The sequence below is a fragment of the Hypanus sabinus genome, chromosome 9, assembly GCF_030144855.1.
Source record: "Hypanus sabinus isolate sHypSab1 chromosome 9, sHypSab1.hap1, whole genome shotgun sequence".
NCBI classification, from domain to species: domain Eukaryota; kingdom Metazoa; phylum Chordata; class Chondrichthyes; order Myliobatiformes; family Dasyatidae; genus Hypanus; species Hypanus sabinus.
This window is the reverse complement of record NC_082714.1, coordinates 23,654,832-23,677,651: the sequence shown is the minus strand read 5'-3', so window position 1 is coordinate 23,677,651 and position 22,820 is coordinate 23,654,832. Positions and strand designations below refer to the sequence as shown.

At 39.8% G+C, this 22,820-nt stretch overlaps 1 protein-coding gene across 3 annotated transcripts in view; it reads left to right on the top strand.

Annotated features, from left to right (window-relative positions):
- Nucleotides 1-7,362: 7,362 nt before the first annotated feature.
- The window catches only part of tdrd5 (tudor domain containing 5), a 54,071-nt gene continuing 38,613 nt past the window's right edge, over nucleotides 7,363-22,820 (top strand). Inside the window, exons 1-5 of one of the 3 annotated variants that reach the window (XM_059979283.1) lie at nucleotides 7,363-7,474; nucleotides 15,299-15,537; nucleotides 16,899-17,294; nucleotides 18,434-18,606; nucleotides 19,836-19,919. In XM_059979283.1, coding sequence (XP_059835266.1) covers nucleotides 15,306-15,537; nucleotides 16,899-17,294; nucleotides 18,434-18,606; nucleotides 19,836-19,919 — 885 coding nt within the window. In that variant the 5' untranslated portion in view covers nucleotides 7,363-7,474; nucleotides 15,299-15,305. Of the gene's footprint in view, nucleotides 7,475-14,877; nucleotides 15,538-16,898; nucleotides 17,295-18,433; nucleotides 18,607-19,835; nucleotides 19,920-22,820 lie in introns of those variants that run through there. The other 2 variants (XM_059979284.1, XM_059979282.1) reach the window with 2 other exon arrangements.

The following is a 22,820-nucleotide window of genomic DNA, read 5'->3' as shown; positions in this document are numbered from 1 at the left end:
AAGAAGAACATCTGCCCCCAAATTTCCCCCCCCCTACATGAAATGCAACAAGAACATTGACACCCCCAGATTTAGGAAGCAGTTTTTTTTAATGCGGAGAATGATGTGTCTGAAACATGGTGCCACAGAAAATGGTGGAAGCATGGTAGTGATGCTTAAGAGGCATTTAGACAGACTGGAGTAGACACGGAGGGATGTAGACTCCGTGCAGACAGAAATGCAGTTTAAATTGGTGGCATTGCAGGCCAGTTCCTATGCTGTTCTGTGTTACTGTGTATTGGAAGTGAGACATCAACAGCTTGGATTGTATAGGATATAACAGTCCAGAACTTTTCATAGGTAAATTTTCTTTCAGCAAAAGGGTACTATATGGTGTTAACATAGAGAACACCCAGGATGTGGGCTATATGTACCTGGTATGGATGTGCTACTATTGCAGTAGTGAGGCCTCACATTGTTTAATGCTTCTTCAAAGCATGAAATGCAGGTGCGGAGTTATCAGAATTGGGTTTATTATCATCGGTATGTGATGTGAAATTTGTTAACTTAGACATAATCTAGCAGAGAGAAAAAAAATAATGAAAATAAGTAAACAAATTATATATGTTGAATAGATTTTAAAGATGTGCAAAAACAAAAATACTGTGTATTTAAAAAAAAGTGAGGTAGTGTCCAAAGCTTCAATGTCCATTTAGGAATCAGATGGCAGAGGGGAAGAAGCTGTTCCTGAATTGCTGAGTGTGTGCCTTCAGGCTTCTGTACCTCCTACTCAATGGTAACAGTGAGAAAAGTACATGCCCTGGGTGCTGGAGGTCTTTAATAATGGACACTGCCTTTCTAAGACATTGCTCCCTAAAGATGTCCTAGGTACTTTACAACCCTCTCCAGCTTCCTTTGGTCCTGTGTAGTAACCACTCTCTCTCCCCCCCCCCCCCCCCCCCCATCTCCATACCAGACAGTGATGCAGCCTGTCAGAATGCTCTCCATGGTACAACCACAGAAGTTTTTGAGTGTATTTGTTGACATGCCAAATCTCTTCAAATTCCTAAAGCTGGTATCTTGCCTTCTTTATAACTGCATCAGTATGTTAGATCCTCAGAGATATTGACACCCAGGAACTTGAAACTGCTCACTCTCTCCACTTCTAATCCCTCTATGAGGATTGGTATGTGTTCCTTTGTCTTACCCTTCCTGTAGTCCCAATCAGCTCTTTAATCTTATTGACGTTGAGTGCCAGGTTGTTGCTGTGGCACCACTCCACTAGTTGGCATATCTCACTCCTGTACACCCTCTCTTCACCATCTGAGACCCTACCAACAATGGTTGTATCGTCAGCAAATTTGTAGATGGAGTTTGAGCTATGCCTAGCCACGCAGTCATGTGTATATAGAGAGTAGAACAGTGGGCTAAGCACACATCCCTGAGGCGCGCCAGTGTTGATTGCCAGCAAGGAGGAGATGTTATCACCAATCCACACAGATTGTGGTCTTCCGGTTAGGAAGTCAAGGATCCAATTGCAGAGGCCCAGATTCTGCAACTTCTCAATCAGGATTGGGGGAATGATGATATTAAATGTTGAGCTGTAGTCAATGAACAGCATCCTGACGTAGGTGTTTGTGTTGTTCAGGTGATCTAAGACCGTGTGGAGAGCCATTGAGATTGTGTCTGCCATTGACCTTTTGTAACGATAGGCAAATTTCAATGGGCCCAGGTCCTTGCTGAGGCAGGAGTTCATTCTAGCCATGACCAACCTCAAAGAATTTCAGCTTTGTCAATGTGAGTACTACTGGGTGATAGTCGTTAAGGTAGCTCACATTATTCTTCTTAGGCTCTGGTATAATTGTAGCCTTTTTGAAGCAAGTGGGAACTTCTGCCTGTAGCAGAGAGAGGTTGAAAATGTCCCGCTAGCTGGTCGGCACAGGTTTTTAAAGCCTTACCAGGTACTCCATCGGGACCTTCCACCTTGCGAGGGTTCACTCTCTTTAAAGACAGCCCAACATCAGCCTCTGAGACAGAGATCACAGGGTCATCAGGTGCAGCAGGGATCTTCACAGTTGTTGTTGTGTTAAGAGTGGTGAGAGATGTATCTGAAAGCTGTCTTGGAAATTTTACAATTAATTGCACTTAATTCCCCCTGCTGAATTTCGACATCAAATTCTGACCCAATGGCTTAAATCTTTTATTTAATATGAGGAAATTCTATCTAGTAAAGGATTGACTTCTAGATGCAGACTGACAATGTAGACAAGTCAAATAGTGATGATGTGCTTATGTGGAACTTATTTTGACTGTATGCTGCTGTATAGAGAACTAAAGTAGATTTTTGGTAAACTCCATAATAATGGAAGGTAGGAAGAGAAGGCACTACAGAAGCTTTTTCATTTGGCTAGGTTAAATAAAATTGGGGAGTTAAACGTGTGGCTCAAAGACTGGTGTGGGAGAAGTGGGTTTTGTTTCTTGGGACACTGGCACCAGTACTGGGACAGGAGAGAACTGTTCCGGAGGGATGGGCTTCACCTGAACCGGGCTGGGGTTAGTGTCCTGGCGAATCATATAACTAGGGCTGCAGAGAGGTCTTTAAACTAACTAGTGGGGCGGGGGGGGAGAGGATTTTAGAGAGCAAATAATTAAAAAGACAATGGAGAAGGTAATGGATGTAGGTAAAAGTGGAGGAATAAAAAGACTGTGTCAGGAGGGGAAAGAATGTACGGAGATAAACGTAAAGTTGTACAAAAGGAAAAGGTAGGAAATAAGTGTCAAACATATTGGAAAGTCCTTTATTTGAATGCACGTAGTATTAGGAATAAAATTGATGAGTTGACGGTACAAATAATTACGTATGGTTATGATATTGTGGCAATTACGGAAACATGGCTGCAGGGTGACCAGGACTGGGAATTAAACATACAAGGGTATTCGACAATTCGGGGAGACAGGCAAGGAGGTGGGGTGGCTATGTTAATAAAGCAAGAAATCACTGCAATAAAGCGAAATGATATTGGCTCAAAGGATAAGGATAACGAAACAATTTGGGTAGAAATAAGAAATAGTAAAGGGAAAAAAGCAGTGGTGGGAGTAGTCTATAGGCCACCAAACAGCTGTAACTCAGTTGGTCAGAGCATAAATCAGGAAATAGTTGTAATAAGGGAACAGCTATAATTATGGGGGATTTTAACTTTCATATTGACTGGACTAATCAAGTCGAACACGGCAGCCTTGAAGAAGAGTTTATTGAGTGTATTCGGGATGGGTTCCTTGAACAATACGTTACTGAGCTAACAAGGGGGGCAAGCAGTCTTAGATGTGGTCCTGTGTAATGAGACAGGACTAATAAAAAATGTCCTAGTAAAGGATCCCCTTGGAATGAGTGACCATAACATGGTCGAATTCCATATTCAATTAGAGGATGAGAGGGTTGGGTCTCAAACAAGCGTACTGAGCTTAAATAAAGGAGACTATGATGGTATGAGAGCGGAATTGCTTAAGATGGATTTGGAAAATAGATTAAAGGGTAGATTGGTACTTGATCAGTGGTGTATATTTAAGGAGTTATTTTACAACTATCAAGAAAAATATATTCCACTGAAGAAAAAAGGGTGTAAAAGTAAAAATAGTTATCCATGGCTAAGTAAAGAAATGAAGCAAAGTATACGACTAAACAGAAAGTTATATAAGGTAGCTAAATCTAGTGGGAAGATTGAAGATCGAGAAGCTTTTAAAGATCAGCAGCAAATAACAAAAAGATTGATTAAGAAGGGGAAGATAGATTATGAAAGTAAATTGGTGAAAAACATAAAAGCAGATAGAGTTTTTTTATAGTTACATAAAAAGAAAAAGAGTGGCTAAAGTAAATGTTGGTCCCCTAGAAGATGAGACCGGGAAATTAATGGTAGGGGACATGGAGATGGCGGAAACGCTGAACAAATATTTTGTATCAGTTTTTACAGTAGAGGACACTCAAAATATCCCAACACTGGATAAACAGGGGGCTCTAGGGGGAGAGAAGCTAACTACGATTCAAATTACCAAGGAAATGGTACTTGATAAAAATTAATGGGACTTAAGGTGGATAAATCCCCTGGACCAGATGGCTTGCATCCTAGGGTCTTAAGGGAAGTGGCATTTGGGATTGTGGATGCATTAGTAATAATTTTTCAAAACTCGCTGGACTCGGCAATGGTCCCAGCAGATTGGAAAAATGCTAATGTAACTCCTTTGTTTAAAAAGAGCAATAGACAGAAGGCTGGGAATTATAGGCCAGTTAGCCTAACATCTGTGGTTGGGAAAATGTTGGAATCGATAATTAAGGAAACAGTAACAGGGCATTTGGATAAACATAGTTTAATAGGACAAAGTCAGCATGGCTTTACAAAAGGGAAGTCATGTTTGACAAATTTGTTGGAGTTCTTTGAGGACATAACATATAGGGTAGATAAAGGGGAACCAGTGGATGTGGTGTATTTGGACTTCCAAAAGACATTTGACAAGGTGCCACACCAAAGATTATTACTTAAAGTAAAAAAATCATGGGATTGGGGATAATATTCTGGCATGGGTGGAGGATTGGCTTTCTAACAGAAAACAGAGAGTTGGGATAAATGGTTTATTCTCAGACTGGCAGTTGGTGACTAGTGGTGTTCCGCAGGGGTCGGTGTTGGGACCCCAACTCTTTACAATTTATATTAATGATTTGGAGAAAGGGACTAAGTGCAATGTGTTGAAGTTTGCTGATGACACAAAGATGGGAGGGAGTGTAATGAGTGCAGAGGACATTGAAACCCTGCAGGGGGACATAGATAGGCTGAGTGATTGGGCAGACATTTGGCAGATGAAATATAATACTGACAAGTGTGAGGTCTTGCACTTTGGCAGGAAAAATAATAGAGCAAGTTATTATCTAAATGGGGAGAAACTGGAAAGTGCTTCTGTGCAAAGGGATCTGGGGGTCCTGGTGCAGGAAACACAAAAAGTTAGTATGCAAGTGCAGCAGGTGGTCAAGAAGGCCAATGGAATGCTGGCTTTTATTGCTAGGAGGATGGAGTATAAGAACAGAGAGGTCTTACTGCAGTTGTACCGGGTATTGGTGAGACCACACCTGGAGTACTGCGTGCAGTTCTGGTGTCCATATTTAAGAAAGGACATACTGGCTCTCGAGGCAGTGCAGAGAAGGTTCACGAGGTTAATTCCGGGGATGGGTGGGTTGATGTATGATGAGAGGTTGAGTAGATTGGTACTCTACTCATTGGAGTTCCGAAGAATGAGAGGCGATCTTATTGAAACGTATAAGATTGTGAAGGGGCTTGATCGGATGGATGCGGGGAGAATGTTCCCAATGATGGGTGAAACTAGGACTAGGGGGCATAATCTTAAAATAAGGGGATGCCGTTCCAGGACTTAGATGAGGAGAAATTTCTTCACTCAGAGGGTAGTGGGGTTGTGGGGCTGTGGAATTTACTGCCCCAGAGAGCTGTGGAAGCTACTACACTCAATAAATTCAAAATGGAGATAGACATTTTCCTGGATAAAAATGGCATTAGGGGATACGGTGAGCGAGCAGGTAAGTGGACATGAGGCTAGGTTTAGATCAGCCATGTGATCTCCTGGACCAGTTTTCGATAGCCTGGATGGGTCAGAGAGGAATTTTCCAGATTTTTTCTCCTCAATTGGCAATTTTTTTTTCCCTGGGTGATCACATGGGTTTGGGCGGGATGAATAATAAAATAAAATGGGCAACATGGTGCCCTGTTGGTTGGCATTGTTGCCTTGTGGGATTCAGTGAAAACTAGAGTTAAGATTGGATCAGCCATGATCTTGTTGAATGGCGGAGCAGGCTTGAGGGGCCGATTGGCCTACTCCTGCTCCTATCTCTTATGTTCTTATGTACAGTTGCCAAAAATAAAAGAAGAACTCCACACAAGCCATCAGTGTCAGCTGGGATAAACATAGAGAATTTAGCAAATGTTGGAAATCCAGGGTAACACGCATAAAATGCTAAAACGCCTAAAACTCAGCAGGTCAGGCAGCGTCAATGGAGAGGAATAAAGAGCCGACTTTTCAGGCTCGGCTGACTAGCAAGATGCAAAGTGTGGGAATAAAGGGGGCCTTCTCTGGTTGGCTGCCGGTGACAAGTGGTGTTCCACAGGGGATGGTATAGGAACTACTTCTTTTGACATATGCCAATGATTTGGATGACAGAATTGATGGCTTTATGACCAAGTTTGCAGATGATACAAAGACAGGTGGAGGGTAGGTAGTGTTAAAGGAAGCAGGGTGGCCGCATATGTACTTAGATTGGGAAAACGGGCAAAGGAGTAACTAGTTGAGTGGTGTTGCAGCAACAACCTGGCATTCAATGTCAGTAAGACAAAAGAGCTGATTGTGGACTTCAGGAAGGGTAAGACCAAGAAACACATACCAATCCTCATAGAGGGATCAAGAGTGGAGAGAGTTAGCAGCTTCAAGTTCCCAGATGTCAGGATCTCTGAGGATCTAACCTGGTCCTAACATATTGATGCAGTTATAAAGAAGGCAAGACGATCACTATACTTCATTAGAAGTTTGAAGAGATTTAGCATGTCAACAAATATACTCAAAAACGTCTATAGGTGTACCATGGAGAGCATTCTGACAGGCTGCATCACTGTCTGGTATGGGCGCTACTGCGCAGAACCAAAAGAAGCTGCAGAAGGTTGTAAATGTAGTTGGCTCCATGTTGGGTACTAGCCTACAAAGTACACAGGAAATCTTCAAGGAGCAGTGTCTCAGAAAGGCAGCGTCCATTTTAAGGACCTCCTGCTCCCATGGCAAGCCCTTGTCACTGCTCTGGTCCCCCCCCCCCCCCCCCAGGATACTTGGTCGTTGTAATTGTCCTGTGCTTAAGCAAGGGTTAAATAACTGGATAGCTGAGCGGCAATTAATTAATTAATTAATAGAGATTATAGGGAGTAAACAGGAAAACGGGGATTGAGGGATAATAAATCAGCCATTCTGGAATGGCAGAGAAAACTCGATGGGCCAAATGGTCTGATTCTGCTCCTAACTTTTATGGCTCTGATGCAGTAGGCGATGCCTGTAGATTCATGTATTGGAAAAGCTGAGGGATATTGCACCATCATTATGAAGGCCCAAGTAGGATCAAATTGTTATTATATTCATTCGTTCAGAGGAACTAACTTTCAAAATTCATATTTCACACAAAATAACGTTATTTAGCGATACAATTAAGGGGATGGATGGCATATTTAAACCTGGAGAAGTTTTCTAGGGACAAAAGTGGCAGTGGGCAAAAGAGTTGGTCGGGGAGTTGCTGGAGACCGGAACGGGGTTTACAGCACCGCGGGGAAGCGTTTCTCTGTGGCACGTCAGCGGAGGAGCGGGAATGGGTGTGAAAATGTGACGCCTTCGCTGACCACGATGCCTACAGTGATTGATGGCTTTTAAAATATTCCCGGATCCGATCGTATATCTGGAATTGGTGAGTCTTCCACTTGCTGCGTTATTACAGACGACAGTTCCCGAATTAAAAGAAATGTCAACGTTGTTGTGTATTGGGCGTTACAAGTTAATAAGGACCGAAGCGGACCTGGAACAATTTACAAAAGAGCCCAGATAAAATTGGTAACCAGGTTTTCTTTAGTAATGATATTACATTTACAGCGACGTATAATCCAAGCTAGCCGTAAGTTCTTGTTAAACCAAATATCAAGGACATATTAGAACTTGCCAAACTGATCAGATGTTTTGACTGGGTTTCGCCGTAACCTAATGTCATTTTCTATAACAGCTTTGACCTCAATCATCCTTTATCTAAAAAGAGTAAAACGCTCTGATCCTTTCCTCCCATTGACTTATCTAGATTATCTTTCAAATTATTAAGAGCTTAGTCACTCCCCAGTAACAAATTTAGCATTTATTTTAAGTTTTAATTCCCCGTTTGAGCTTTTCGTCACAGACTTTTCACTAGACTTTAACAATGTCCTGGTCTGTACACAGGTTTTGCTCATATTTAGTACTGATTTGGCATGGCTTTTTCACTTTGTGGAAATGAATTCTAGGAATTGATTTCTTTTTAACGACTTTAAGTTGTGGATTTTTTATTTAGGCCTTCTGAGTCCTCATGATCTGTCAATTTAGATTGTTATTTGAGTATTAAGTGACCGTCCTTTTCGAATAAAATGTAGTACCTTGCGGGTCTGTTTCAATTGATTTATTATCCATCTGCCCACTGTACAGATTGATTTTCCCCTCCCTCTCTCAAATTCACAAATGTACAGTATTGAACTGTGACCAAAGCAGGAAATAACAGATCAAGTAGCATACATGAAGAGAGAAATAGTCAATATTTCTGGTCAACAACCCTTCATCAGAACTGGAATATTGGGAAAAAAAAGTATATTTTAAATGAAGAAAGGGAGAGGGTGGAAAGACTGAGGGAATATGTGTTATAGGGTGTAGACCAAAGTTGTCAAGAGGACTATTAGATAAATATTGGTTGTTAGAAATAAAAAAAGAAGAAACTTATAACTGAAATATCTCTTAAAAATAGGTTGACTACCTGAAATTGTTGAATTCACTATTCACAGATAGTGCCTGCGAAGAACCCTACATGGATGACATTCTCCAGATGGTCCACAAAACTGTTTCTTACACTTTTACGTCTTTTTCTTTAAAATGTGGTTCTGGTACCATTGGAGCCTGTGACCTACAGTTTAATGGTGTGTTTTCAGGCACTTTGCTGTGTCTAAGAAGGTTCTGTGGGGTGAGTGGCCTTGAGACCAAGAAGCTTAGAGATGGGTTGCAGGCATGTGTTCGCATTTCTCACCAATTAAAGCTTCGAGAAAGAGGTGAATGAGTGTTCAGTGCTGCCTACCAACCTCTCGTTGGTGCCAGAGGAAGGTATCTGTGTGTGACAGTCTCCCTCCCTCCCTTCTTCCCCCCCCTCCTCCCCTCCCCCCTTTCCCCCCCTCCTCCCCTCCCCCCTTTCCTTTCGATGCTGTTGGAGGATGATACTGAAGTTCTGGGTCTGCGGTTTGGGGATTGGACTGCAATTCTCAGTCACTCCTTTTTCTGTTGCTATTTTGGGCGACTTTGAATTGACACAGCTTGCAGATGAAAAACACTGAGCTGAACTGAATATGTTGTGTTTTATATTCTGTGTATTTGCTCATTTTTTCTTGTTGCTGTTTGCACGATTTGTTCTTTGCATCTGTGTGTGGGGATAATGTTTTTCTTCGTTTTGTGGCTGTCTGGAGAAGTTGAATCTCTGTTGTATACTGGATGCATACTTTGATAATACTTTGAACCCTTTAAGGCTGCAAGTGTTACATCTATCATTTACTATTTATCTTCAAATAACTTTGTGAAACCAATTTCTTTTGAAATTCATACTTTTTTTGTTTTTCATTGGGGTCGAGTTTTAATTTTTTACTCTATCATTTTAGTGTTTCTTCTACAAACAGGCATTCAGCTGACCTGCTTTAGGTGCCTCAGCATATCTTCCCTTAAATTTGTATGTGCCCTTAATTACTTACTAGTTCTCTAACCAGATGCTAAACATGACTTGCAGCACCACTATTGTTTCCAGATTTCCATAAATGCATGGAAATAATCCATCTAAATTGTGTGTTTATGCTATTATTAAAAGTAACTAGTTTAATACCTCTCCCTAATTTTATGTTAAGTACAGTTATATAGTTACGCTTTGAAGTGTTCTGGTCTACCTGACTGGTGATTCTTGTAATCACTGATGCAACATAATTATTTAATAAACACAAGAAATGCTGCAGATGCTGGAAATCCAGAGCAAAATGCACAAACTGCTGGAGGAACTCAGCAGTTGAGCAGCATCTATGAAAATGAATAAACAGTTGAAAACAGTTGATGTTTCAGGCCAAGACCCTTCATTAGGACTGGAGAGGAATTGGAAAGACTCCTGAGTAAAAGGTGGGGAGGGGAGAGGAGGAGGACAAGCGAGAAGGTGATAGGTGAAGTCATGTGAGTGGGAAAGGTAAAGGGTTAGAGAAGAAGGAATCTGATAGGAGAGGAGAGTGGACCATAAGAGAAAAGGAAGGAGGACGTGCACCAGGAGGAGGTGATAGGTTGGAAGGAGAAGACATAAGAGACCAGAGGGGGAATAGAAGAAGAGGAAAGGGGGAAGGGAAAAGAAAAAGTGAAAAAGTTACCGGAAGGAGGAATCAATGTCCGTGCCATCAAGTTGGAGGATACCTAGAGGGAATATGAGGTGTTGCTCTTCCACCTTTTAAAACATTTAATATTCTGTTCTTTCATTGACGCTTTATGATTTTTATCTTGTCTTAATCCCTTGATCAGAATCAGGTTTAGTAGCACTGGCATGCGTCATGAAATTTGTTAACTTAGTGTCAGCAGTACAATGCAATACATAATACAGAAAAAAATAAGATAGAATAATATATAAGATAGGATAATATAGAAAACAAAATGATGTGGATAGACTTTTTCAATTGAGAGTAGGGGAGATTCAAACAAGAGGACATGAGTTGAGAGTTAGGGGGCAAAAGTTTAAGGGTAACACGAGGGGGAATTTCTTTACTCAGAGAGTGGTAGCTGTGTGGAATGAGCTTCCAGTAGAAGTGGTAGAGGTAGGTTCAGTATTGTCATTTTAAGAAAAATTGGATAAGTATATGGACAGGAAAGGAATGGAGGGTTATGGGCTGAATGCGGGTCAGTGGGACGAGGTGGGAGTAAGTGTTCGGCACAGACTAGAAGGGCCGAAATGGCCTGTTTCTGTGCTGTAATTGTTATATGGTTATATCAATTACATTAAGTATATATATCTGCATGTTAAATTAAAAATAATGCAAAAACATATAATTTTTTAAAAGTAAGGTAGTGTTCATTGGTTCAATGTCCATTTAGAAATCAGATGGCAGAGGGGAAGAACCTGTTCCTGAATTGCTGACTGTACCTTCAGGCTCCTGTATCTCTTTCCTTATGGTAGCAATGAGAAAAGGGCATGATGGGGGTCATTAATAATGGTCACCAGCTTTCTGAGGCACTGCTCCTTGAAGATGTCTTGGACATCACAGAGGCTGTCACCCAAGATGGATCCAAGATTTCCCTGAATCCCTATCAGACATTTCCTTTATTTAGGCGTTAGTAGAAAATTTATATCTTTACTATTTCATAGTTTCTTTCCTAATTAACTTTTGATTTCACACTGAGTCTTGTAATACGGTGGATTCTGGTTAATTTGGATGCATTGGGACGAGTACATTTGGGCCCACTTAAGCAGCTGTCCCAGTTAACTGAAGTTTCATGGGAAAAATTAAAAAGTATATATAAAAAAAGACAAACTACTGTTGAACAGTTTATGCATTTAAATGAAATGCAGAATAAATTAGAACACTTCCAATACCACTACAGTGCTATAAAATTCCTGTTATTTCCTCTTAGTTATCAATAGAGTAATTCTCTGACATGTTCTTTTGATTGACTATAAATGAACAAAATCATTGCAGACTCATAGTGCAGATAATGGACTGCCTTCATGCAATGCTTTAGATGGTTGCATTCTCCAAATCTTCATTTTCATTGTAACATTCAAGTTGATTATTGATACCTTTGTAATTCCTAACTTGTTGAAGTAGTGAAATGGTTTCATTTTCACTCCTGGCCGTTTCTGGCTGGAATGCTTGAAACCGCTGTGAGCAAAACAGTTCTGAATTGTCATAATACTTATTTCTTGCCAATATATCAGTGAAAAAGCATCACTGCTTTTTGACTATATTCTTTCATAGTCCTCTGGTTTTGTGTCTTGCTTTCTTAAAAGCCCTGACTGACTTATGTGTCTGGTTTGGCTCCGAGTGAGGAGAATGTTGCATTAAAAGTTTGGGTCGGATCAGTCAATGCTATGTCAGCCCAGTTCATCATTTTATGTGTGTGTGTTCTGTAAGCAATATTTTAATAATTAAATAATTTTATTTGAAATAATCTCAAATAGATCAATATTTATATATGGCCCTGGTTGGTTTGAGTTTCAATTTTATACCTAAGCAGAGCTCTCTTCTGTCATTTCACAATACATGAAATTGCCCATGACAATTTCGCTGTTTCTATTCACAATCAAGAGAAAATCTGCAGAAGCTGGAAATCAAAACAACACACACAAATGCTGGAGGAACTCAGCAGGCCAGGCAGCATTTATGACTGTTTCTTTTTGTGCAACACCCCTGTTAAGATTTTTACTGCTATGCTGTAGGTATTTCTTTTAACAGTTCTGTAAGAGCAGCTTGTTTGGGTTTGAGTTGTGATAAGATGCTTGTTATTCAACTTAGGAATGTGTGTCGGCCAATCAGGATGGTAGAATTAGGGGGAGAGGTCTTTGTTGCCAGGAGCTGGGAGAAGACAGAAAAAAGATGGCTGAGGATGCTGTTCTGTTACATAAAGTGCTTTGTGCAGATGAATGCCCTCAAAGAAGAAGGACCAGTACTCTCACGGGAGACCAGTTTGCTCGAGATGGATTTCAAGTAACAGTTGGAAGGTGGTGTGTGCTTTCATGCAGACCAAGGGTCCAGTGCATGAGTGACAAGTTCAAGATGAGGTCCAGCTTGAGTGCGCACTTGTCTGTTTAAGAGTAATGGCCACTTTCTGTTTTTTTTTCTCTCTTTCATTTAACAACTGATTGCTTAAATTAACATTTTTAAATATACTTTATAATTGTACGCAGTGTATGACCTGTTATCTCTTGCTGGAGGCAGTAAGTCACACAACATTCACACAAACTCGGGTGTGGGTGGGCGAGATGTTACATTAGGCTGTTACACATGTATTGTCAGAGAAGTACTTGCATAAATAGGTAAACCACCTTCATACAAGCAAGGACAGAAAACAGGGTAAAGTGAGTATACTCGTTTATTCAGTAAGTTATGGGTCAAAGTATTTGGTGAGTACATTTCGAACTTCTAGCTTCAGTTTCGTTGCTGTCTGTTCTGAAATTGTTAGGTTGTGTGGGGGTTGTGTTCAAGAAAACAATGAAATGTCGCCATCTGTTCTGGCATGTCATGACAGCGTTAAAAAAAAAAATCTGGTTATCCCCGTCCACATTACACTGTCCAATCCGGTGTTTTCAAATTTACACACTTTGGAGGGCGTTTTAGAAAAGCTCTGTTTTCAGGAGAGGAAAACGCCATTTCAGTGTGGTTGGAGGGTCAAAACGAAGAGGAAAAGCTTTGGTTACAGATTTATCTGGGGTCTAGTGTGGACATTAGCCTGTATCATTAATCCTTACAATATCCAGTGATCATGCATTGTAGACAGCTTAACCATGTGAATAAAACTGCACCTCATGTTTGCTTATAAATACCTGCTTTTCACACTCCTGGGAGTTTGTCTTTCTTGGGGTGTTGCAAGATTTCCTTTCTTTTCATCTCAATTAGGTTTAATTAACTTCCTGTACATCCCTTCAATCAACCCCATATCTGAACTTAAAGCTTTTGCCATTTCCCTATTTACCCTTGCTGTTAATCATTGACCCTTTGTGGTTTATGTAGCACACATCCTATCCATGCATCTGCACAACCATTGAGTTTAGTACAGAAATGAGATAATTAAGATAGTTAAGAAGGTTCAGTCCTTAGGTATTAATGCTGGAGTAATAAAATGGATTCAACAGTGGCTAGATGGGAGATGCCAGAGAGTAGTGGTGGATAATTGTTTATCGGGATGGAGGCCGGTGACTAGCGGGGTGCCTCAGGGATCTGTTTTGGGCCCAATGTTGTTTGTAATATACATACATGATCTGGATGATGGGGTGGTAAATTGGATTAGTAAGTATGCCGATGATACTAAGGTAGGAGGTGTTGTGGATAATGAGGTGGGTTTTCATAGCTTGCAGGGAGATTTATGCCAGTTAGAAGAATGGGCTGAACGTTGGCAGATGGAGTTTAATGCTGAGAAGTGTGAGGTTCTACATTTTGGCCAGAATAATCCAAATAGAACATACAGGGTAAATGGTAGGGCATTGAGGAATGCAGTGGAACAGAGAGATCTAGGAATAACAGTGCATAGTTCCCTGAAGGTGGAGTCTCATGTAAATAAGGTGGTGAAGAAGGCTTTTGGAACGCTGGCCTTTATAAATCAGAGCATTGAGTACAGAAGTTGGGATGTAATGTTAAAATTGTACAAGGCATTGGTAAGGCCAAATTTGGAATATTGTGTACAGTTCTGGTCACCAAGTTATAGGAAAGATATCAATAAATTAGAGAGAGTGCAGAGACTATTTACTAGGATGTTACCTGGGTTTCAGCACTTAAGTTACAGAGAAAGGTTGAACAAGTTAGGTCTCTATTCATTGGAGCATAGAAGGTTGAGGGGGGATTTGATCGAGGTATTTAAAATTTTGAGAGGGATAGATAGAGTTGACGTGAATAGGCTGTTTCCATTGAGAGTAGGGGAGATTCAAACGAGAGGACATGATTTGAGAGTTAGGGGGCAGAAGTTTAAGGGAAACACGAGGGGGGTATTTCTTTACTCAGAGAGTGATAGCTGTGTGGAATGAGCTTCCTGTAGAAGTAGTAGAGGCCAATTCAGTTGGGTCATTTAAGGTAAAATTGGATAGGTATGTGGACAGGAAAGGAGTGGAGGGTTATGGGCTGAGTGCGGGTAGGTGGGACTAGGTGAGTTTAAGAGTTCGGCATGGACTAGGAGGGCCGAGATGGCCTGTTTCCGTGCTGTGATTGTTATGGTTATAATTCTAGCACTTAATATTTTTATCATAAAATTATAGTTTTAACTTTTCAATATATTGGAATTACAGATGTAAGATGGGGGAGAAATAAGTTAAGCACTGGAAACTTAATGATCAGGCATACTTACAGATATAACAGCTGTAAAGGCCTTTCACATCATCATTAAGAATAAACTAATATTTTTGTATTTAATAGGATAATAGATGAATAAGAATTGCATTTTATTTTGTGTGGAATAAGGTGGGATAGAAAATTTGGGATTGCTGACTAGGAAAGGATGGCTGTTGTGCAGCAATGGGATTTATTGATTGATTCTTTGTTGCAAAATTCTTCAAATTTTTTTATCTTTTTGCAAATTTCACTTAAAAGACATGCATTTCTTCGAGTTAATCATGAGCGGTTGTTTACCTGAATAAATAAAACTTTTAATGTTCTTTTATTTTGAAATCTTCCAAACAGGTCAGATACAAATTCTTAATCCTGATTTGTTCTCTTGAAAGTTTTGAATGGCCAAGTGTTTTTTATTTAAGAGAAGTTGGTCAGATTTTATTTATTCTTTATAAATATTGTAGTGTGAAGATGTCAGACCAGCAGGAGTTGCTGGAGGTTATCAAGAAGGAGGTGCGGTCTCTGCTGATTTCTTCCAAAAATAATTTGACCCTTGCTGACCTTGAAAAAGACTACCAGACCATGATGGGAAAGCATCTACCTTGGAATGATTTAGGTTACAAATCTGCTCTGGAGTTTGTCTTAAGCATGCCAGATACTATCAAAATTCACACAGGTGCCAACAACATCATCCTCCTGAAAGGTAGGCATTTATTCTCTGTTTAAGGCAGAGGAATAATTAATTTAGAACATTTTTGTTATTTTGCAAATGGGCTGTTACTTGCAGACTGGGAGACCGTTTTGCTGAACACCTACGCTCTGTCCACCAGAGAAAGCAGGACCTCCCAGTGGCCACACAGTTTAATTCCACATCCTATTCCCTTTCTGATACATTATGTCTATCCGTGGCCGCCTCTACCGTCACGATGAAGCCACACTCAGGTTGGAGGAACAACACCTGATATTCTGTCTGGGTAGCCTCCAACCTGATGGCATGAACATTGATTTCTCTAACTTACGTTAATACCCCTCCTCCCCTTCTTACCCCATCCCTTATTTATTTATTATTCACCCCCCTTTTTTTTCCTCTCCCTGCCCCTCTCACAATCACTCCTTGCCTGTTTTCTATCTCCCTGTGGTGCTCCCCTCCACCTTTCTTTCTCCCTAGGCCTCCCGTCCTATAATCCTTCCCCTTCTCCAGCTGTGCATCCCTTTTGCCAATCAACTTTCCAGCTCTTAGCTTTATCCCTCCCCTTCCTGTCTTCTCCTATCATTTCAGATTTCCCCCTCCCACTTTCATATCTCTTCCTATCTTTTCTTTCAGTTAGTCCTGACGAAGGGTCTTGGCCTGAAACATTGACTGCACTTCTTCCTATAGATGCTGCCTGGCCTGCTGCGTTCCACCAGCATTTTGTGTGTGTTGCTTATTATTTGCTAACACAATTTCTGACTGAGAGGGTAGAACAGAAATTTTGCCATAAGCCCTTGAATCATTGCTGCTCAATTGGATGTCAGAAAAATTACTCTTTGTTGAGATATTTGGCTTCCAAAATGTGGAAGGTCATTCCTGCTATTTCTTAAATTAGTTATCGTTCCTGATGGAAGGCATTGGCTGGGAGTGTATCTTAGATAATTACCATTGCCATAAAGTAGCACCAAAGTATGCTAACATCTTACCAACAGAGGAGGCATAGCCTCAATTTTCTCAGCATAACTTTTCTTCAGTTCTGGTCTGGAGTGCTAGCCTATATGCTGTACTAAAATCTCTGGAGTGGAACTGAATGAATAAACTACTAACTTTGTTGAGATTGCTTCTACCTGACATGCCTTTAAGAGCCTTATTTAAATCTAAAACAAATATCTATTGGGGGCCTATATAGATTTATCATTTTAATAGATTTTCGTAATGTTCTCAGTACTACTGCCTGAAATCATGATTATCAAGTGAAATTTTAATAATGGCATTAGTGAAAGGTAATGCGTACTTATGATTAGGTGAATGGTGTCAGATTTTTTTAATCTGTTATGTACATACAATAATAATCCTGCCTTTTTTCACCTCAGGCATCAGTAATGAAGCAACAAAAGGAATTGAAGAATTGGTGTCAAAGGCAAAGGTTTCCAACAAGACTAAAACTAATTTCAGGATAATTAGACCTAAACATGAACCGAAGCAGAATTTCCTGCCTAGGAGGTACAATACCACCCCAGTTTTACCTGCATTGGTGAAATGTGAACTTCGAGAACTAGTGGCATCCTTTCCCCAAGGTGTTCTGCTGTCTGATTTTGACAGGTTTTTTTTGAAAAAATATGGAAAGCCGTTTCAGTACACACAGTATGGCTTTTTCTCCTTGCATGAAGTTCTCAAAACAATTTCAGAAGATGTTAAGGTACAACAGACACGCCAGGGTTCGCTGCTCTTACTGAGAGACAAAAATAAAGGAAGTCCATTGAAACAAGGTATGTTTTGAGTTGCAAAGAGTGTACTTTGGTTTTATTAGTTTTAAAGTTAATTTGATTTATTTTGAATTTGAATTTCGGTTTATTGTCATTTAGAAACCACAACTGTTATTGCAGTTAAAAAATGAAACAGCGTCCCACCAGAACGATATCAAAAAAGCACACAACAAAACAGACAACACCAGAAAATTCACATAACATTTGGCAATCCCCAAATCCGGAGTCCAGAGAGGCTGCTGCGTATTAATGTCGCGCTTCCATCTTAGCACGTTCCCGGGAAAGGAGCTCCAATCCCACCACCCAAAACAAGATGACCCAGATACACCAAATCAGGGGACCAACTCTACCACCCAACAAGCCAAAAACTAAAGCTACAAGACCTACATAAAACCACATAGTTACAACAATGCAAACAATGCCATAATTGATTTTAAAAAACAGACCATGGGCACAGTAAAAATAATCCAAAGATGTTAAAAGACTATAAGTTCGAAAGAAACCACCACACAGTTTCCACAAGTCCTCAGAGTCCCGATCGACTCGTCATCCCACGCAGGCGGCAGAAAGGAATACCCCCGCTATGGACCTCCATGGCACCGCTGGACTCAGCCTGGCAGACGCAGCACAGAGTGAAAGCGCCCTGACTGCAGCGGACTCAGAGTCCATCAAGCCTCCGGCACAGCCTCTCCGAACACCATCCTCTGCCGAGCGCACTACGATGCTCCTGCCACCGGCAACATGACCCCGAAGACTGGGGGCCTGTTCTTCACACCTTTTTATATTATTTTTATATTACTTTTTCAAAGATTTAATTGACTCATCTTTACCCAATTGTTAATTTATTCCTCCCAATGTTCATACATTCAAGAGAAACTTTGAAATTCATAGATGTTAATGCTATTCTTTAGCTGACTATGTATGATAAATTGCAGAATGCCATTGGGGAGGAAAAGTCTTTTCCCCTTTGTTCAGCTTGTTGAAATTAAGTGCCTGTTAAAGAATCATGAAGTAACATTAATATTTGCTGTGACAGACTAGATGTTGAGTGATGTTACACAGAATGGTAACATAAAACTGCAACTTGGTTCTTCAGGTTTTGCTGCAATTTTCTTGTAATCCCCTATTTGCTGTTCATATAGGTAAACAATCTAACCAGTCCGTTCAGACCAGTGTATCCCAAGCAAAGGCAATAACTGTGCAACCAGACCCCAGCAAAACTCCCACAAGTAAACCAGCTTTGCCACTTTCAAAATTGGAAAATACACCAGGTACTGCTCCAGACCCAGAATATTTTGAGAGAGATATGAAAAAGGTCAGCATTGGTTTGGTGTTTGTAATCTATATTTCGCATATAGAGCTTCATTATGTTGTTACACGCAACAATGGTTCCTCACATAGCCATCATAATTTCAGATCAAATTATTGCATGTTTCTGCCATGTAGAATTGGAAGGCAGGAGAGAATGCCCCTGTATAGCCTTCACAAATTTAATCCTGCCACTTACAGTTAGGTGTATATCTGTGCTTTTGATCAAAAAATTGTGTGAAGAAAATAACAAGAGCAGAAAAATAAAAGACTAAGCCAAGTGAATTGTGTAGCATTCACTCTTATCTTGATGTTTTGGGTGTTTTAGGCAATATATTGATGTTAATATATTTCATTATGCTGCACAATATTTTCTTCCTCCATATTTTTAGTTTACATCTGTGTTTTCTTTCTCTGTCATAAATCAGGGCTTCAGTGTCTCTGTTTCTCCAGACTTTCTGGTGATTTCTGCATGTAGATTTACTTTCTTTATAGTACATTAGTTTTCTTTGCAGTACTTCCTTACTCTTGGATAATTAATGTTATTTTTTTCTGTTTTCACCTTTGAGTTATAGGAACCCTGTATCAGGATCCTGAATCTCTTTTATCCAATTAGATTGTGGATTCAGGATGCTGAATAGCCTACTTGTTTGATTAAAATTGATATATAAATATATCTGATAAACTGGAAACATCACACCAATAAATAACCAGCATGACTTACATATTTGCAAATTGTAAAATTACTAAAAAAAAATTACCTTGTGCAAATCGGGTATTAATGGTAACAAAAATGATAGAAATGCCCAGATCAGTCATACTCTGTTGCTCCTGTTTTAATATGTAACCTTTGTAACTGTTTTGATGAAGGGTATGTACCTTAAGCATCATATCCTCTGTTTTCTCTATAGGTATTAGCTATCTCTCTAGGTTTTTTTTTTTGTCTTTGTGTTCATTGCATTATATTTGAGAAGCTAAGTAGCTATATCCATCATGTCCAGCTTTCATTTAAATCAGATGCCAAAAGAAGGCTTACTAGAACACCAGGTAGCCCTTAATCTTGGAAATGACTGTTGACAAGATAAAGGACTACATGTCAAGAATGCATTGAGCAATGTTTTTCTGTCACTGGGACGTAACTCAGAAAGAATAACAATTTTATTTGTTACATTTATCTCTGATGTTTAATTGATTGTATGAGATGACATGTTGTCAACCTCTGTTTTTGCGTTCAAGGTTGAAGAAGACTTGAGGACTGTAATTATAGACAAAGGGGTTGGAGGGACCATGGATTCAAAAATAAAGGAGAAAATTCTTTTTGTAAGTAGAAATCAAACATTGTATCACAACTGTTTTTCTGAGTAGTGCTAAAGTGGTAGCACTAAAACTAAATATAGTGTTCTGCAGCCTCACCCACATCTTGCACAACTGCAACATAATCTCAGTACCCTGATTGATGAAAGCAAAATGTCTTCTGTCATCCCAACTATCTTTGACACCACTTTCAGCAAACTGTGTACCTGGACTCTTGGGTCCCTCTGTTCCACATATTCTGCAAGGTGCTACCATTCACTGTATAAATCCTATTGTTGGACTTACCAAAATGCAGCACCTCACACTTACCCAGATGAAATGGCATTTGCTAGTCCTCAGTCCACTTACCTAGTTCAGTACGATCCCTTTGTAATTTGTGATAACTTACTAAACTGTCTTACAATACCACTAATTTTAGTATCATCCACAAGCTAGGTAACTGTGCCTTATACACTCTCATCCAAGTAGTTTAGAGTGCCTTGAAAAAGTAGTTAGCCCCCACAACTATTTACTGTCTCATTTTATAAGTTGAAATATATTGAAGTAGGAATTTTTTGAGCTAATCTACAAATCATCATGCATCATATCAAATCAAAAGAGAAATTCCAAAACATGTCAACAGTTTACAAAAAATTAAAAACTAAAATTGTGAGGCTTTTCATCCCCTTTGTAGTTATTGTGCTAACTACAAGGGGGTGCAATATAATGTATTATCTTACCAGCTTGCTTAGTTTGCTGATGTAGAAAAATGGAGTATCAACTGATTCACTGTATTTATAAATATATATTCAATGTAGCACCCTCTTCTCTCTGTAAGATCCAATAATATAGTAGAGTTTTAACAGACCAAACCAAAGTGAAGACAAAAGAGCATTCAAGACAAGTTAGGGAAATGCCAACAAATCTGGGGAGGGTGCAAGATCATCTCAAAGGCTCTGAACTCAGTGGAGTCCCTTGTGAAAAGGTAGAAAAAAATAGTGAATCACAGCCACACTGCCTGGGTCAAGCCACCCCTCCGAACTTTGTTGCCGGGGAAGAATGGCACTTGTAAGAAATGCTACTGTGACACCAACAGTCACTGAGCTGCAGAAATTAGTGGCTGCAACTGGATGTGAAGTTCATGGCTCCACCATCTCTAAGACCTTGCACAAAAAGTGTATTTATGGAAGAGTGGTAATGATGAAGCCCTGGCTAAATTAAAAAAAACAGCATATCCTTGCTTCTAAGGACTTTGCAAAGGGTCACTTAAAGATATTGTCTTGTGGGCAGATGATACTACAGTGAAAGTTTTTGGCCTCAAAACTAAGTGGTATGTGTGGTGTTAATCTAAACTATGCATCAGCCAGGTAACACTACCTCTACTGCAAAATATGGTGGAGTTAGCAATATGTTATGGGGATGCTTTTCAGCTGCAGGGACTAGAAATATGATCAGGATTGATGGGAAGATGAGTACTGCTAAGTACAGAGAGATCCTGGATAAAAGCCTGCTAGCCTCTGCCAGAAAGTTTAAACTGGGGAGAAAGTCTCATCTTTCAGCAGGACAGTGACCCAAAGCACACTTCCAGAGCAACCATAGAGAGGCTTCAAATGAAGAAAATTGATGTCCTTGAGTGGCCTGGCAAGACCTCGAGATTACTGTCCACCACCACTCTCCAACTAGCCTGGCAGAGCTTGAGCAATTTTGCTAAGAGAAATGGGCAAAACTTGCTCCATCACATTGTGCAAAATTATTAGAAACTTGTCCAAAAATTACTGGCTGTAGTAGCTGCGTGAGATAGTTTAACTCAGTACTGAGCAAAGAAGGATGAATATTTTTGAACTGCTGACATTTCAGATTTTGAATTTTTAACAGTTAAATTGATCAAAATCCCTGGTTGTAATACTCATTTTTGTGAACAAAGGATTGGGGGCTGAATACAAGGTGTTGTATACAAATTATAAACAGCACGTGTCCCAACAAAGATCTTTGTAATTTGTTTGCTTAGAAGCAAAGTGCACGAATGACATAAATACTGCATTTCCATTTTGACTGTAAGTTTTCTTTTAGGAATTATATATAATTTCTTCATGCAATATAAAGTGTATCAGACATGCAGCCTAAAATTAAAATCTCACTTGACAATATAAAAATAAATATTTAAGTTTGCAGTTTTATTTCAGAAGCTGCCTAAAGAATGTGTCATAAAAATTTGTAAAAATAATTTTACAAGAAAGGCTTTATTAAGTGCAGTGGCATGCAAAAGTTTGGGCACCCCCGGTCAAAATTTCTGTTACAGTGCATAGTTAAGTGAGTAGAAGATGAACAAATCTCCAAAAGTCATAAAGTTAAAGATGAAGCATTCTTTTCAACATTTTAAGCAAGATTGGTATATTATTTTTGTTTTGTGCAATTTGAGAGTGAAAAGTTTAAAGGAGCACCATGCAAAATTCTGGACACCCCAAGAGATTTGAGCTCTCAGATAACTTTTACCAAGGTCTCAGACCTTAATTAGCCTGTTAGGGCTATGGCTTGTTTACAGTCATTGTTAGGAAAGGCCAGGTGTTGCAAATTTCAAAGCTTTATTAATACCCTGACTCCTCAAATCTTGTCCCAACAATCAGCAGCCATGGGCTCCTCTAAAGCAGCTGTCTAGCACTCTGAAAATTAAAATAAATGATGCCCACAAATCAGGAGAAGGCTATAGGAAGGTAGCAAAGTGTTTTCAGGTAGCTGTTTCCTCAGTTTGTAATGTAATTAAGAAATGGCAGTTAACAGGAATGGTGGAGTTCAAGTTGAGGTCTGGAAGACCAAGACAACATTTCGAGAAAACTGCTCATAGGATTGCTAGAAAGGCAAATCAAAACCCTCCCAATTGACTGCAAAAGACCTTCAGGAAGATTTAGCAGACTCTGGAGTGATGGTGCA